Source organism: Heptranchias perlo, chromosome 27, assembly GCF_035084215.1.
Source record: "Heptranchias perlo isolate sHepPer1 chromosome 27, sHepPer1.hap1, whole genome shotgun sequence".
NCBI classification, from domain to species: domain Eukaryota; kingdom Metazoa; phylum Chordata; class Chondrichthyes; order Hexanchiformes; family Hexanchidae; genus Heptranchias; species Heptranchias perlo.
The window spans coordinates 23,277,801-23,290,138 of NC_090351.1; the positions used below are offsets into that span (position 1 = coordinate 23,277,801).

At 41.6% G+C, this 12,338-nt stretch overlaps 1 protein-coding gene across 4 annotated transcripts in view; it reads right to left on the minus strand.

Moving 5' to 3' along the window:
• Positions 1-12,338, minus strand: part of LOC137344466 (TBC1 domain family member 22B-like) — a 318,631-nt gene that overhangs the window by 259,315 nt on the left and 46,978 nt on the right. For 3 of the 4 annotated variants that reach the window (XM_068007450.1, XM_068007449.1, XM_068007452.1), the window contains one exon: positions 6,979-7,158. The exons of the other annotated variant lie outside the window; for it this stretch is intronic. In XM_068007450.1, coding sequence (XP_067863551.1) covers positions 6,979-7,158 — 180 coding nt within the window. The remainder of the gene's footprint in view (positions 1-6,978; positions 7,159-12,338) is intronic. 4 annotated transcript variants of the gene reach the window in all.

Consider the following 12,338-nt stretch of genomic DNA (forward strand, 5'->3'; position numbering starts at 1 on the left):
CATTAGGACCCAGCAGAATTAGGAAAGTCAGAGGGGTGTGGCACATGCACATAATTAGCTTGAAAACAAACTGTAAATCCAGGTTAGGGAGATACGGTTTATAAGGGTGTACTGGTGGTACCTCTAGAATCCTTTCAGATGTTTTGATCATAAGCATACCTCTTCAATTGCTTCCCTGCTATGCTACTGTTCATATTCTAAAATATATCACGGTTATCTGGGTCTCAGTGTTTAACGGTCACAACATTGCCCTCGGGCAAACTCTTCCCAAATGGAGGCCTCTAGCATAGCATTACAACTACTATGGCAGAAATCCAATATAAAAGTAGCTTTCATTTTGTGTGGTGAAAGGGAATTTTTACATGAGGGTATCACTGTATAATGGGTGGAGAAATGCAATTAAGAGGACTCCAGGATGGAGGTTAATGTGCTCGCTGTTGTTTTGAAACAAAAAGTTGAGGGACAATAGATTCAAGTTTTAATAATATCAGCCTTGGCTCAGTGGTGGCACTCCTGTCTCAGAGTCAGAAGGTTACGGATTCAAGCCCCACTCCAAAGATTTCAGCACATAATCTAAGCTGACACTTCAGTGCTGCACATTCAGATACACCTCCTTTCGGATGAGATGTTAAACCAAGGTCTCGTCTGTCCTTGTAGATGGACATAAAAGATGCTACGGCACTATTTGAAGATCAGGGGAATTCTCCCGGTGCCCTGACCAACATTTGTCCCTCAATCAATATCAGTAAAAATAGATTATCTGATCATTTTTCTTACTGCTGTCTTGCATGACCGTGCTCTGCGCAAATTGGCTGTCGTGTTTCACTTCATTGCAACAGTGACTACAGTTCAAAAGTACTTCATTGGCTGCAAAGCACTTTGGACTCCCCAAGATCATGAAGGTGCTATATAAATGAAAGTTCTTTCTTTCTCATTAATGACACTTTTTCTGCTGGGGCGTGATCTTACTCCACTCACTGTCACCTAGAAACATAGAGCTATATGGACATTGAGGAAAAAGGCAGCTTTCAATATTGTCACATACATTAAGACCAGCACTTCAGCGAATCCAGCAAGTTTACTTCGAAGCTGCCTCTAGTTGCGCAACATCCGCGTCGTGAGCCAGCAGCAGACCCACAGCACAAAGCCAATATAAGAGTAGCTTTACTTTTGTGTGGCTAAAGAGCACTTTTTATGCAGGTACCACTGTACAAAAGGCTGAGAAGAGCAATTAAGGAAACTCCTTACTAAGATCAGTGCGTTACCTATTTTTTTAAAACAAAAAGTTAAGGGAGAAATAGAGTCAAGTTTTAAACATAATTGAAACAACAGATTTAGCTGGAAGTGAAGAAAGTGCTTTACATTTTTGCAAAACAATGAGAAAATACAATCTAAACATTTAGAAACCTGGAGACAACACTTCCCTAACTTCTGTCTGCTGATAGAGGTAGCTGTGCAAATCAAACAGCAATCAGGAGCACAATATACTTCAAACTATATAAGTGTAGGGATTAACCCATAGAAATATCTTCTATTATTGAATGTCTGTGATGTAATTTGCTTCAAAAATTGCAGTGATTCTCTTACTAGTCTTAGCCTTCTCAGTCAACTCACCCCACAACATTTTATTTTGCCAGTTCGTCGTGGAGTCTCTATCTCTGTAATGCTTACATCTCCTCCGAAATGGTCGTCATCAGATCAGGACAAGTGGTAAGTTTCACATTTCAGGATTGCTTCATTCCTAAACTGCAAGCCAAGTGGACAAATATGCAAGTGGTGCTCAGCAACTGCCTCTCTAACATGCATTTCTCAAAACGGGTTAGCAGTTTAATTTCATTATATTAGATTCATGAAGCTAAAGATATTTTGTACAAAGACAACTTCAACTAAACCTCAATTTTGTTGCCATCAGCATGCTAGCACCATCTTGTGTCACAGTCAAGAACTATGCCTTCTTTGTCAGCAAAGACTCCTTTTACAGAAATAGCTTATTAATTGAGATTATTACAGTCACCATTGTGACAACAATTCTACTCATAACCCCTTGTGCCTCGAGAAAGCCCTGAAGTAGACCACAGAATCATAAAAGGATTTCAAGAGTAAGTGAGAATTCACTTTCCTGATAACAATTTTTGTGGTCATCAATCTCAGTCACAGTGCTCAAAGGAACAAGTCACTCCTGACAAGTATGCATTCAGTCGTCCTTTTGTGCATGATTAGATTCAAGGTAATTGAAACATGAAGCTAATATGAGCTGAAGCACAACAGCTGTGCTACACTGTGCAATGCTCCCAAGGAAAAACTCATTAACCCCAAAGTTCTACCTGTAGAGCAATATTTCTGTGCTCTTACAATCAATGTAAATAGTACTTCTGAATTTAGAAAATGCAATTGTAGTAATTGATAGAAAACACCTTTAAGACCTTGTGCCACCCTTTAACTAAAGCACTGAATGCTGACCTGTCACTAAAAGGCTTTGAAAAGTGAATACCTTTTTACTATGTCAAATTAGACTACCAAGTACAAATTGGAAGCCACTGACAGAAACCAGAAGCAGTCAGACACTCAATATTCCCTTTTAAATCCAGGTAAATTTACTAAATTGGCAATCGTACTCAGAGGCTGGTATGAAGCAAAAGGAGGTTAAAGCACAGTGGTAGGAGATCCCACAATACTGATGTTCTCACCTGCAAGCGAAGATAATTCAAAAATTATATTGCCTCTTCTTTGATATATGTTAATGACCTGGAATTGGGTATACAGGGCATAATTTCAAAGTATGCAGATGACACAAAACTCAAAAATATAGTAAACAATCAGGAGGATAGTAACAGACTTCAGGAGGACATAGACAGGCTGGTGAAATGGGCAGAAAGACGGCAGATGAAATTCAAAACAGAAGTGTGAAGTGATTCATTTTGGTAGGAAGAACGAGGAGAGGCAATATAAACTAAATGGTGCAATTTTAAAAGGGTTACAGGAACAGAGAGACCTGGGAGTGTATGTACACAAATCTTTGAAGGAGGCAGGGCAAGTTGAGAAGGCTGTTAGAAAAGCATATGGGATCCTTGGCTTTATTAAGAGAGGCAGAGAGTACAAAAGCAAGGAAGTTATGCTAAATATTTATAAAACACTGGATAGGCCTCAGCTGGAATACTGTGTTCAATTCTGGGCACCACACTTTAGGAAGGATGTCAAGGCCTTCAAGAAGGCGCAGAAGAGATTTACTAGAATGATGCCAGGAATGAGGGACTTCAGTTATGTGGAGAGACTGGAGAAGTTGAGGTTGTTCTCCTTAGAATAGAGAAGGTTATGGGGAGATTTGATAGAGGTGTTCAAAATCATGAACGGTTTTGACAGAGTAATTAAGGAGAAACTCTTTCCAGTGGCAGATGAGTCAGATTTAAGGTGATAGGCAAAAGAACAACAAGAGGCGACAGAAGGAAAAAATGTTTATGCAGCGAGTTGTTGTGATCCGGAATGCACTGCCTGAAAGGGTGGTAGAAACAGATTCAATAATAACTTTCAAAGGGAATTGGGTAAATAGTTGAAGGGAAAAAAATTACAGGGCTATGGGGAAAGAGCAGGGGAGTGGGACTACTTGGATGGTTCTACCAAACAGCCAGCTTAGGCATGATGGGCTGAATGGCCTCCTTCTGGGCTATATCATTCTATGATTGTATGATTCTGCTGCATGTTTAATCTGCATCCACACATTAAAGTACAGACTGCTATGTAAATGTAATGTTCAGCTATATCATATTCAAAAAAACTGCATTTTCAGATCAACTCAGATCTATCGGCTGTCTATCCAGATTTTAATCAATAAAGCCTGGTTTAGCTTCCTGATCTCTCTTCTGTACCCCTGTACAGAACTGCTCTCATCGTACTTAGAAAGGTACCAGATTGAGTACCAGGTACTCAAACATCAACAGATTTAAAGAAATACTTCAGGGAAGAATCAGAAAAATAATTTGTGAACCTAGCCTGGTATCTACTAGTTCCTAAAATAAAAAGAAATTAAGTCTCTGCTTTTGATTTTTTTTAAAATCCAGAATAGGGTATCTGTGCCTCAAATAGAATCCCAAATCCCCAACCTCGCGGGGCGGCTACCAGTACTTGGCACTGATGGCAACAACCTCTAGAAACCAGGTGTCCTACTGCCCACTAGTTAGTTAGGCATTGCAGCCTGCCTCCTCCCAGTGAACTGGGTCGGCTTGCTATCTGCGCAGCACACACTGCTGAGACTCCTAGCCTCCACATTCCCTGGCTCTAACGCAGGTCGCCCAGGATATCCTCACGGATTGCCACTGATCCAGAGGAACCCTTTTAACCAAGAATGGTGACAGACTTCAGCCTATTGGATCGTTGTCATTGGGAGCCCTTGTGGATGAGCGCAGCCACCGTTGTGTTTCACCTCCTTCAGCAACCTGTTGGCCTCACCTCAATGCAATGCCAGCTACCATTCCAGCAGCTCTTGACTGCTTGATAACTGCTGCAGAGGCAGATGCTTCAAGTTGGAGCTGAAACGACTGCAAGCCCCGTTTCTTTACCAAGTGCCTCTCGAAGAGTGCGGAGTGCGTAGGATGCTGTTGGAGTGAGGAGGGCACAGTGCAGGGAGGACCCAGGAAGAAACAAACATGGAGCTCATCCCGTGGAGAGGAGTGAGTGAGCAAGGTAATGGTTGAACAAAGGTGAGAAAAAGAGAGGTAAGACTGATGATTTGTGTTTCTAATAGTGTGCACTCATAGGATAGTCTGACCCCTGCACAAGGCCACTGGGGTCGGAGGATGGCAGGTGTAGACCCACATTCTATCCAAGAATGGAAAGCAGGACAATTTTACTTAGAGGTCTTAGCCTTTCAATCCAAAATTATCCAAGATGGTAGTAAGTTATAAATATATAATATTTGCCCATGTAATTGCACTGTTGATTTGAATGGGGTTGGTAGGGTAGTGGTTCTGGTGCTGGAGTAGCAACCCAGAGGTCGTGTTCAGATGCATCATGTTGGAAAATTAAACTCAAGGAGTCTGACTATTTGTGAGCGAGCGCTAGGAATAAACGACAGAAGACAGAGGGAGGTTGTCGAGGGTTGTTTTTCAGACTGGAGGCCTGTGACCAGCGGTGTGCCTCAGGGATCGGTGCTGGGTCTGCTGTTATTTGTTATTTATATTAATGATTTGGATGAGAATTTAGGAGGCATGGTTAGTAAGTTTGCAGATGACACCAAGATTGGTGGCATTGTGGACAGTTAAGAAGGTTATCTAGGATTGCAACGGGATCTTGATAAATTGGGCCAGTGGGCCGATGAATGGCAGATGGAGTTTAATTTAGATAAATGTGAGGTGATGCATTTTGGTAGATCGAATCGGGCTAGGACCTACTCCGTTAATGGTAGGGCGTTGGGGAGAGTTATAGAACAAAGAGATCTAGGAGTACAGGTTCATAGCTCCTTGAAAGTGGAGTCACAGGTGGATAGGGTGGTGAAGAAGGCATTTGGCATGCTTGGTTTCATTGGTCAGAACATTGAATACAGGAGTTGGGATGTCTTGTTGAAGTTGTACAAAACATTAGTAAGGCCACACTTGGAATACTGTGTACAGTTCTGGTCACCCTATTATAGAATGGATATTATTAAACTAGAAAGAGTGCAGAAAAGATTTACTAGGATGCTACCAGGACTTGATGGTTTGACTTATAGGGAGAGGTTAGATAGACTGAGACTTTTTTCCCTGGAGAGTAGGAGGTTAAGGGGTGATCTTATGGAAGTCTATAACATAATGAGGGGCATAGATAAGGTAGATAGTCAAAATCTTTTCCCAAAGGTAGGGGAGTCTATAACGAGGGGGCATAGATTTAAGGTGAGAGGGAAGAGATACAAAAGCGTCCAGAGGGGCAATTTTTTCACTCAAAGGGTGGTGAGTGTCTGGAACGAGCTGCCAGAGGCAGTAGTAGAGGCGGGTACAATTTTGTCTTTTGAAAAGTATTTGGACAGTTACATGGGTAAGATGGGTATAGAGGGATATGGGCGAAGTGCAGGCAATTGGGACTAGCTTAGTGGTATAAACTGGGCGACATGGACATGTTGGGCCGAAGGGCCTGTTTCCATGTTGTAATCTTCTATGATTCTCTATGATTCTATGAATAGCTGTTCTGTCTATTGCGGTAATTGCAGCCATTTCATTTATCTTGCACTCATTTTCAATGTACAGTGGTGCGTGAAGATGATACAAGAGAGCTGGATGGCCCACTCTCAAACTCAGCGTCAACTGAAAATGGAGTATTATAATAGATATATGCTGGGGCTAACTGCACGATCCTCCTATGACATTTAAGTGCAAAAAAAGAAATGCCCACTGAGATTTAAGAGTCTCTCTTTGAGTATATATTCTTTTAAAGTTTTTTAATATGGTTAGAGGGAGAAAGAAAGAAAGAAAAAGAGTGAATGGGAGAGATTGGGGTGGGGGGGGTGGGGGGAGAAGAGAGAGAGAGAGAGAGAGAGAAGAGGAGGAAGGGAACGAGAGGAGGGGAAAGAGAGGGGAGGGGAACGAGAGGGGAGAAGGAGGGGAAAGAGAGGGTGGAGGGGAGGGTGGAGGGGAACAAGAGGGGAAAGAGAGGGGAGGGGGAGGGGAAAGAGAGGGGAGGGGAGGGGGAGGAGAAAGAGAGGGGAGGGGAGTGGAGGGAGAGGAGAAAGAGAGGGGAGGGGGAGGAGAAAGAGAGGGGGAGGAGAAAGAGAGGGGAGGAAGAGGGGAAAAAGAGAGGGGAGCAGGAGGGTAAAGAGAGGGGAGGGGAAAAAGGGGAGAGAGAAAAAGGGGGTGTTCATCAGTAAAAAAAAAAGCAAAATACTGCAGTATTTATTGCACTCCCAAAAAATATACAATAGGAAGGGAAATTACTATTAGTTCTTAAATACATGGCATGTGCTCCATCAAAGCTTTAACGTAATGGGTTTCATCTGTTATTTCCTCATGAACTTACCTAAATCTGTGTGTGCACTGCTTAAAAGCTGCTTGAACTTTTCAAGGCGGGACTTTTCTCTTATAGTCATTGGTGGTGCCCCTGATGCATTCTGATCTGCAATTCGTGCCACTAATGGAATAACAGGTCGCGAAGGGAGTGACTGCTGTTTCTGGAGTGTTACTCTGCCTAAAGAGCCACCTGGAATAAAAATGAGGTCACAGTCATTAATTATCCTAAAAGTTATTGGGTAACACATATTTTACAGTTGCTGGAAGGAATATCAAGTTAGCCTAGTCTGATCTGCTCCACCTATTTTATAGATTTCAAATGGAAAATATTAACACAGACATATTGGTTGTATCCCCACAAGCATAATGACATTTTGGGACTACTATAGGCAGCAATGTAATCATACAACCAATTGCCGAAATGCAATGAATCGAACAGGCTGTACACATATATTTGTTAATGGTTCTCCCGTGGGATTACTCATGATATTTCCATTGTGTTAGCATCACTGGCCAGTCCCATAAGCAGACTTCCCCTGGAGTGTGCCTTTACCTGCTCAATATCTAGCAAGACCTAGGGATTAGTTAGAGATCCCTTATCACTGATATAGCATGTACTGTCACATGGGGCTCAATTTTGAAATGGTGGCGGGTTGGGGGGCGGTGTGAAGGTGCACATGGCAAACCGGAATAAAAATAAACTTACTTTTTCCGATGAGATCGCGATTTGATTGATGGTGATTGAAGTTGTTTCCGGGTTTCACGCCTGGCAGCCAGCTTGACTGACAGGCTGGCTGCCAATAGGAGCTGCAACGCCAAGGTGGGGGGGGAGAAAGAGATCGACAGACAGAGAGAAAGAGTTCGGTCATTCGGTTCTGGAACAGAGTGGAGGGCGTTGAAGATCGGGGGGAGAGGGGGGAGAGTGGAAGATCAGAGAGGGACATCGGGGGGGGGGGGGCGGGGGGAGAGGGGAAGATCGGAGAGGGACATCGGTGGTGGGGGGGAAAGGGGGGTAAGATCGGCGAAGGAGACAACGGGAGGGCTGAGAGGGACATCGGACAGGGAGACATCGGACAGCGGAGCAGGGTGGAAAGGTCGGTTTATTTTGTTTTTTTTAAACTTTGTGCAATGGTTTTGTATTTAATTTATTTTGTTTATTTTAGCCTGATCCGGCCCTTCACGCTGAAACCAGGCACGCATTGGAAGCCGTGGGAAAGCCGCCCAGGTAACTTTAAAATCATTTTAACCATCTACTACATCAGAAATAAAGTACCTTAAGGTACATTTGGTTCTTTAACTATCATCCCGCCGCCTTTAATTGCCGGCAGGATTTCTGGATTTGTGAAGCGCGTGCGCGCACACAGGTGCGTCTGTGGCAATCCGGGAGGTCAGCGGGTCGGAGCCAGCTTCTGAACCTGCTAGGGATTTTTGCCACTTTCGCAGCCCCCCGCCCCCACAATTTGATTTTAAAATTGAGCCCATGATCTCTTTCATGGATTAGACTATAAACTACAAGACAGTAGTTATTTAATGTTCAATAAACCCAAGTACAAACAGTATATTTACAGAAATCATAAACGTTACTATTCTCAAAATGTCAAAAACAACAGAGCACTCTTCTGCACCGCCCCTCAACACAGAACTCACCCAAAAAACATGGTTGCTTACTTCATACGTGGTTATTTGCTACTATAGCCTCTGATTAGCCTGATACCGCTGACCGCCTCAGACTGACTGTGATCTTGGTGCAAGTCCAAGATATACCTCTGAAATTCATTGAAGAAATCCTGTAACATTCAAACTACAAGTCTCTATAACTCAAAGCTGCCAATTCACAGATACTTTAAAAAGTTCCACAGAATGTCTCATATAAAGCAGGTTTGCTGCACAGAGAAATCTCTAGCAACCTTTAATGCTCAAGACCTGTAATTACAGGATGTTCACAGTTGTCAGGGCACTTCTGGGCAGACGAGCACTAATGACACTGCACTCAACAGACATTGGCATATTAAGCCAACTTTTGTTCCACAGGAACAACCTACAAGCACTTAGTGCTGTAATATATATTCTCTGCAGTGTTATTAATCAGCTAACTGTAGTTAATTTTAACCAGCAAGAATCCAATAAATAATCCAACATGGGCAAAAGTACAATGTATTTTTTTCTACCAAAGTGTAGTCCCTTTAAGGTTGAAAGGTCTAATTTGTATTTAGTAAACACTGAGTGAGTTTATACAGAGATACTGACTGATCTGCTGATTCTTTCTAGCATTTTGTGGTTTAGTCCCAGTTTCTGTAGTCTCTCCTCATAACTAAAAGCTTCTCATTCCTGGCATCTTAGTGATTTCTCTTCTGCACCACCTCATCTTCTTGATGTTCTCCAATTATTTTGTAGCTTACAATTTCCAGTAGCCTTAGTTTGCTGGAGCCTTTTTCTGACAATTCTACAGCTTTCTTACATTCTTCCAGTAAGTCACGTACACAGCCATGCTTATCTGGATATAGTGTTTTTTCTGCACCATCTCCATTGACTTAACATCTTTCTTAAAGTAAGGTGCCCAAAACCCAATACTCTTTCATATGACCTAGCCAACTATTTCTATAGGTTTCGCAATCTCTCTTTGCTTTTGTACTGAATTTATGATACCTAAGGTTCCATATGCTTTAAAAAAAAACTATCAATTTGCCCTCCCACTTTTAAGAACATGAAAGAAAATAAGCTATAAAGGTGAACACCGGCCAAATAAACTGAACGGACTCTCGTCCTACCCCCATCCACCCCATTCTCTTGAAAGTGTAAGTTTGTACCTTATTGTAGTGAATTCATCTCAATATAACATAGACTAACATGAAAGGACTGAGAGCAATATAACAGAATAGGTTGGGTGCAATATAACAAACTAGGTTGAAACAAAAAGTTACTCCCCCATTCAACAGAAGACAAACACCAAAAAATTCATAAACTCCAACATCTGCTTGCTTTTGATCAATTTCAGATTAATTTTTAAAGCAATTTTTTGGATTCAGAGGGCAGGGCTCCTGTTAAAGTTACTCTGATTATTGATCTTGAAAGCATTTGTTCATGTTCATTATTGCATTATCACTAGGGATGGGCAATAAATGCTGGCCTTGCCAGCGACGCCCACATCCCATGAACGAATAAAAAAACAGTATAAGTTCCATTTTGCCAAGTACTCCAAGTGGTAAACCAATATTTAGTCTTTAATATTTTCAGTGTCAAGAGACCATGTTTGAGGTCACAGAAACTCTACAGAGGAAAGATTCTGCAATGTGACTGTAATCTTGAACTTCCATTTGTGAAACTGTATTCAGTGTGTAAGCAGGATAATAAAACCATGAAACTCTGATAAAAAAACATGAGAAAATAGCAAGTGTGTCTGTAAGGGAAGAGACCGAGAAAAGTCACAGGTGAGAAAAAGAATAAACCCGAGGGAGCCACAAGCCTAAAATTAAAGGTCACTGGCTTCACAGAAAGGTTTTCAATCAGCAAGGAACAGATCATGGGTGTTGGAATAAATATTTTTGAAGGAAAAGATTTTATGCACAAAGTTGGAAAGTTTTCTTTAGAAATTTGAGGAAAGAGATGCAGGGTCTTTATCTGATCTCTGCTTAAATATACCAATATAGATTTACAAAAAAAACATAAATTCTGACAATATCAAGAGTTCATAATTTGTTTTAATTTCTATGTTCTAGAGACTGAGTGAACAGAATATCACACTCTTCAGATTGTGTTGTGCTGAAAGTGAAATGTCAACTTACTTAGGTTTGCTATACCCTGGAAATGGAGTACGGACAAGGAGAATTAATCAAGGTAGTTAAACTTAAGCCCAGAGCTTTCCTTTGTTTTCACTCTGCGTACTGTCAGACTCAGAAACTCCAACCTATTTATCACAATAAGATCATCATCTCAACTTCACCAAAATGTGTTTGAACAAAATTGAGAAATTAAAAAAAATTCAAGGATGTTAAATTATAGCGTGTTTTGTTTACCAGGCTGATATTTGAGTTCATGAGAATAAGACTCTGTCTCTTTAAGCACTGGTCAACTCTTGTAGATAAATTACATTTTCAACCAGAATATTCACTACAATTAGCTCAATGAGTGCTATAGAATAATATTTTGCCACTTTGTCCCCATATTACATACCATCTGCAACAGAGAGGGTGGAGACACAGTTTTCGTTCATCATATTCACTGTTCAGAAGTGCACTGGAATGGTCATAAGTGACTCAAACTCTATTTAATTTCTAAAACAAAAGCAAAATACTGCAGATGCTGGAAATCTGAATTAAAACTGAAAATGCCAGAAACACTCAGCAGGTCATGCAGAGAGAGAAACCGAGTCAACGTTTCAGGTCGATGACCTTTCATCAGAAGTTCTGAATCAGAAGCTGAGTATTTCCAGCATTTTCTGTTTTTATTACTATTTAATTTCTGTCTCCTCCCTCTCTCTCATTCTGCCCTTCCTCCAGTGAGTAAGCATTTGTCCTCCATTTAGAACCTCTCCACACCTTGTTCAGCAATCTAACATCCAGGGAATCCCAAGAGCAAGCCCACACTCTACCACTTCAAGGGACTACATTATTAACACTTCAAGATGCAACATTATCATGCATACAAAGAAAAAAGTTGAGAAGGCTCAAATGCTCACCCTTTCTGTTAGAGGATACAACCTCGTTCACGTCATTCTCCATTCCCTAGTAATGGTAACTTCTGAGCAAGGCAAAAAGAAAAAATAATTGTGGCCAACTTCAGGAGAGTATGAGAAATTCCTCCCACAATCCTTGATAATTTTTACAAGACTATGGTTACCCCTAACTAGACATAGTTAACTAACTTGCACTGCAACCCCACCTCACACCCAAATTTCTTTAGGAACATGGAGCTGTGTAGAACCAAAAAATATTATTTCTATCCAACTGGCCTCTCCACCACAGATCTCTCTAATTTCTTTCACAGCTCCCCTATGCCCTCTCTGAACTCATCTCGTCCAAGAGACCCATCTCCTGCTCCTTCCAGGTCTGTACCAATTTCTCCCGCAACTCCTTGTTTGAATCCTCCATTCAATCAGGTTTCCTTCCCCTCCCACAGCACCAAAACGGCTCACCATAGCCACAAATGACATTTTCTGTGACTGTGAGCACAGTGCATTATCCCTCTTCATGCTCCTCAACTTCTTTGTAGCCTCTGACATGGTGAACCACACCATCCTCCTCCAATGCCTCTCTTTTGTACAGTTCAGTGGGATTACCCTCGATTAATTCCACTCATCTATCCAATCATAACTAGTCCATCTCTAGCAATGGCTTCTCTTCCCAACTCACACCGTCACCTCTCTCCAAGGAG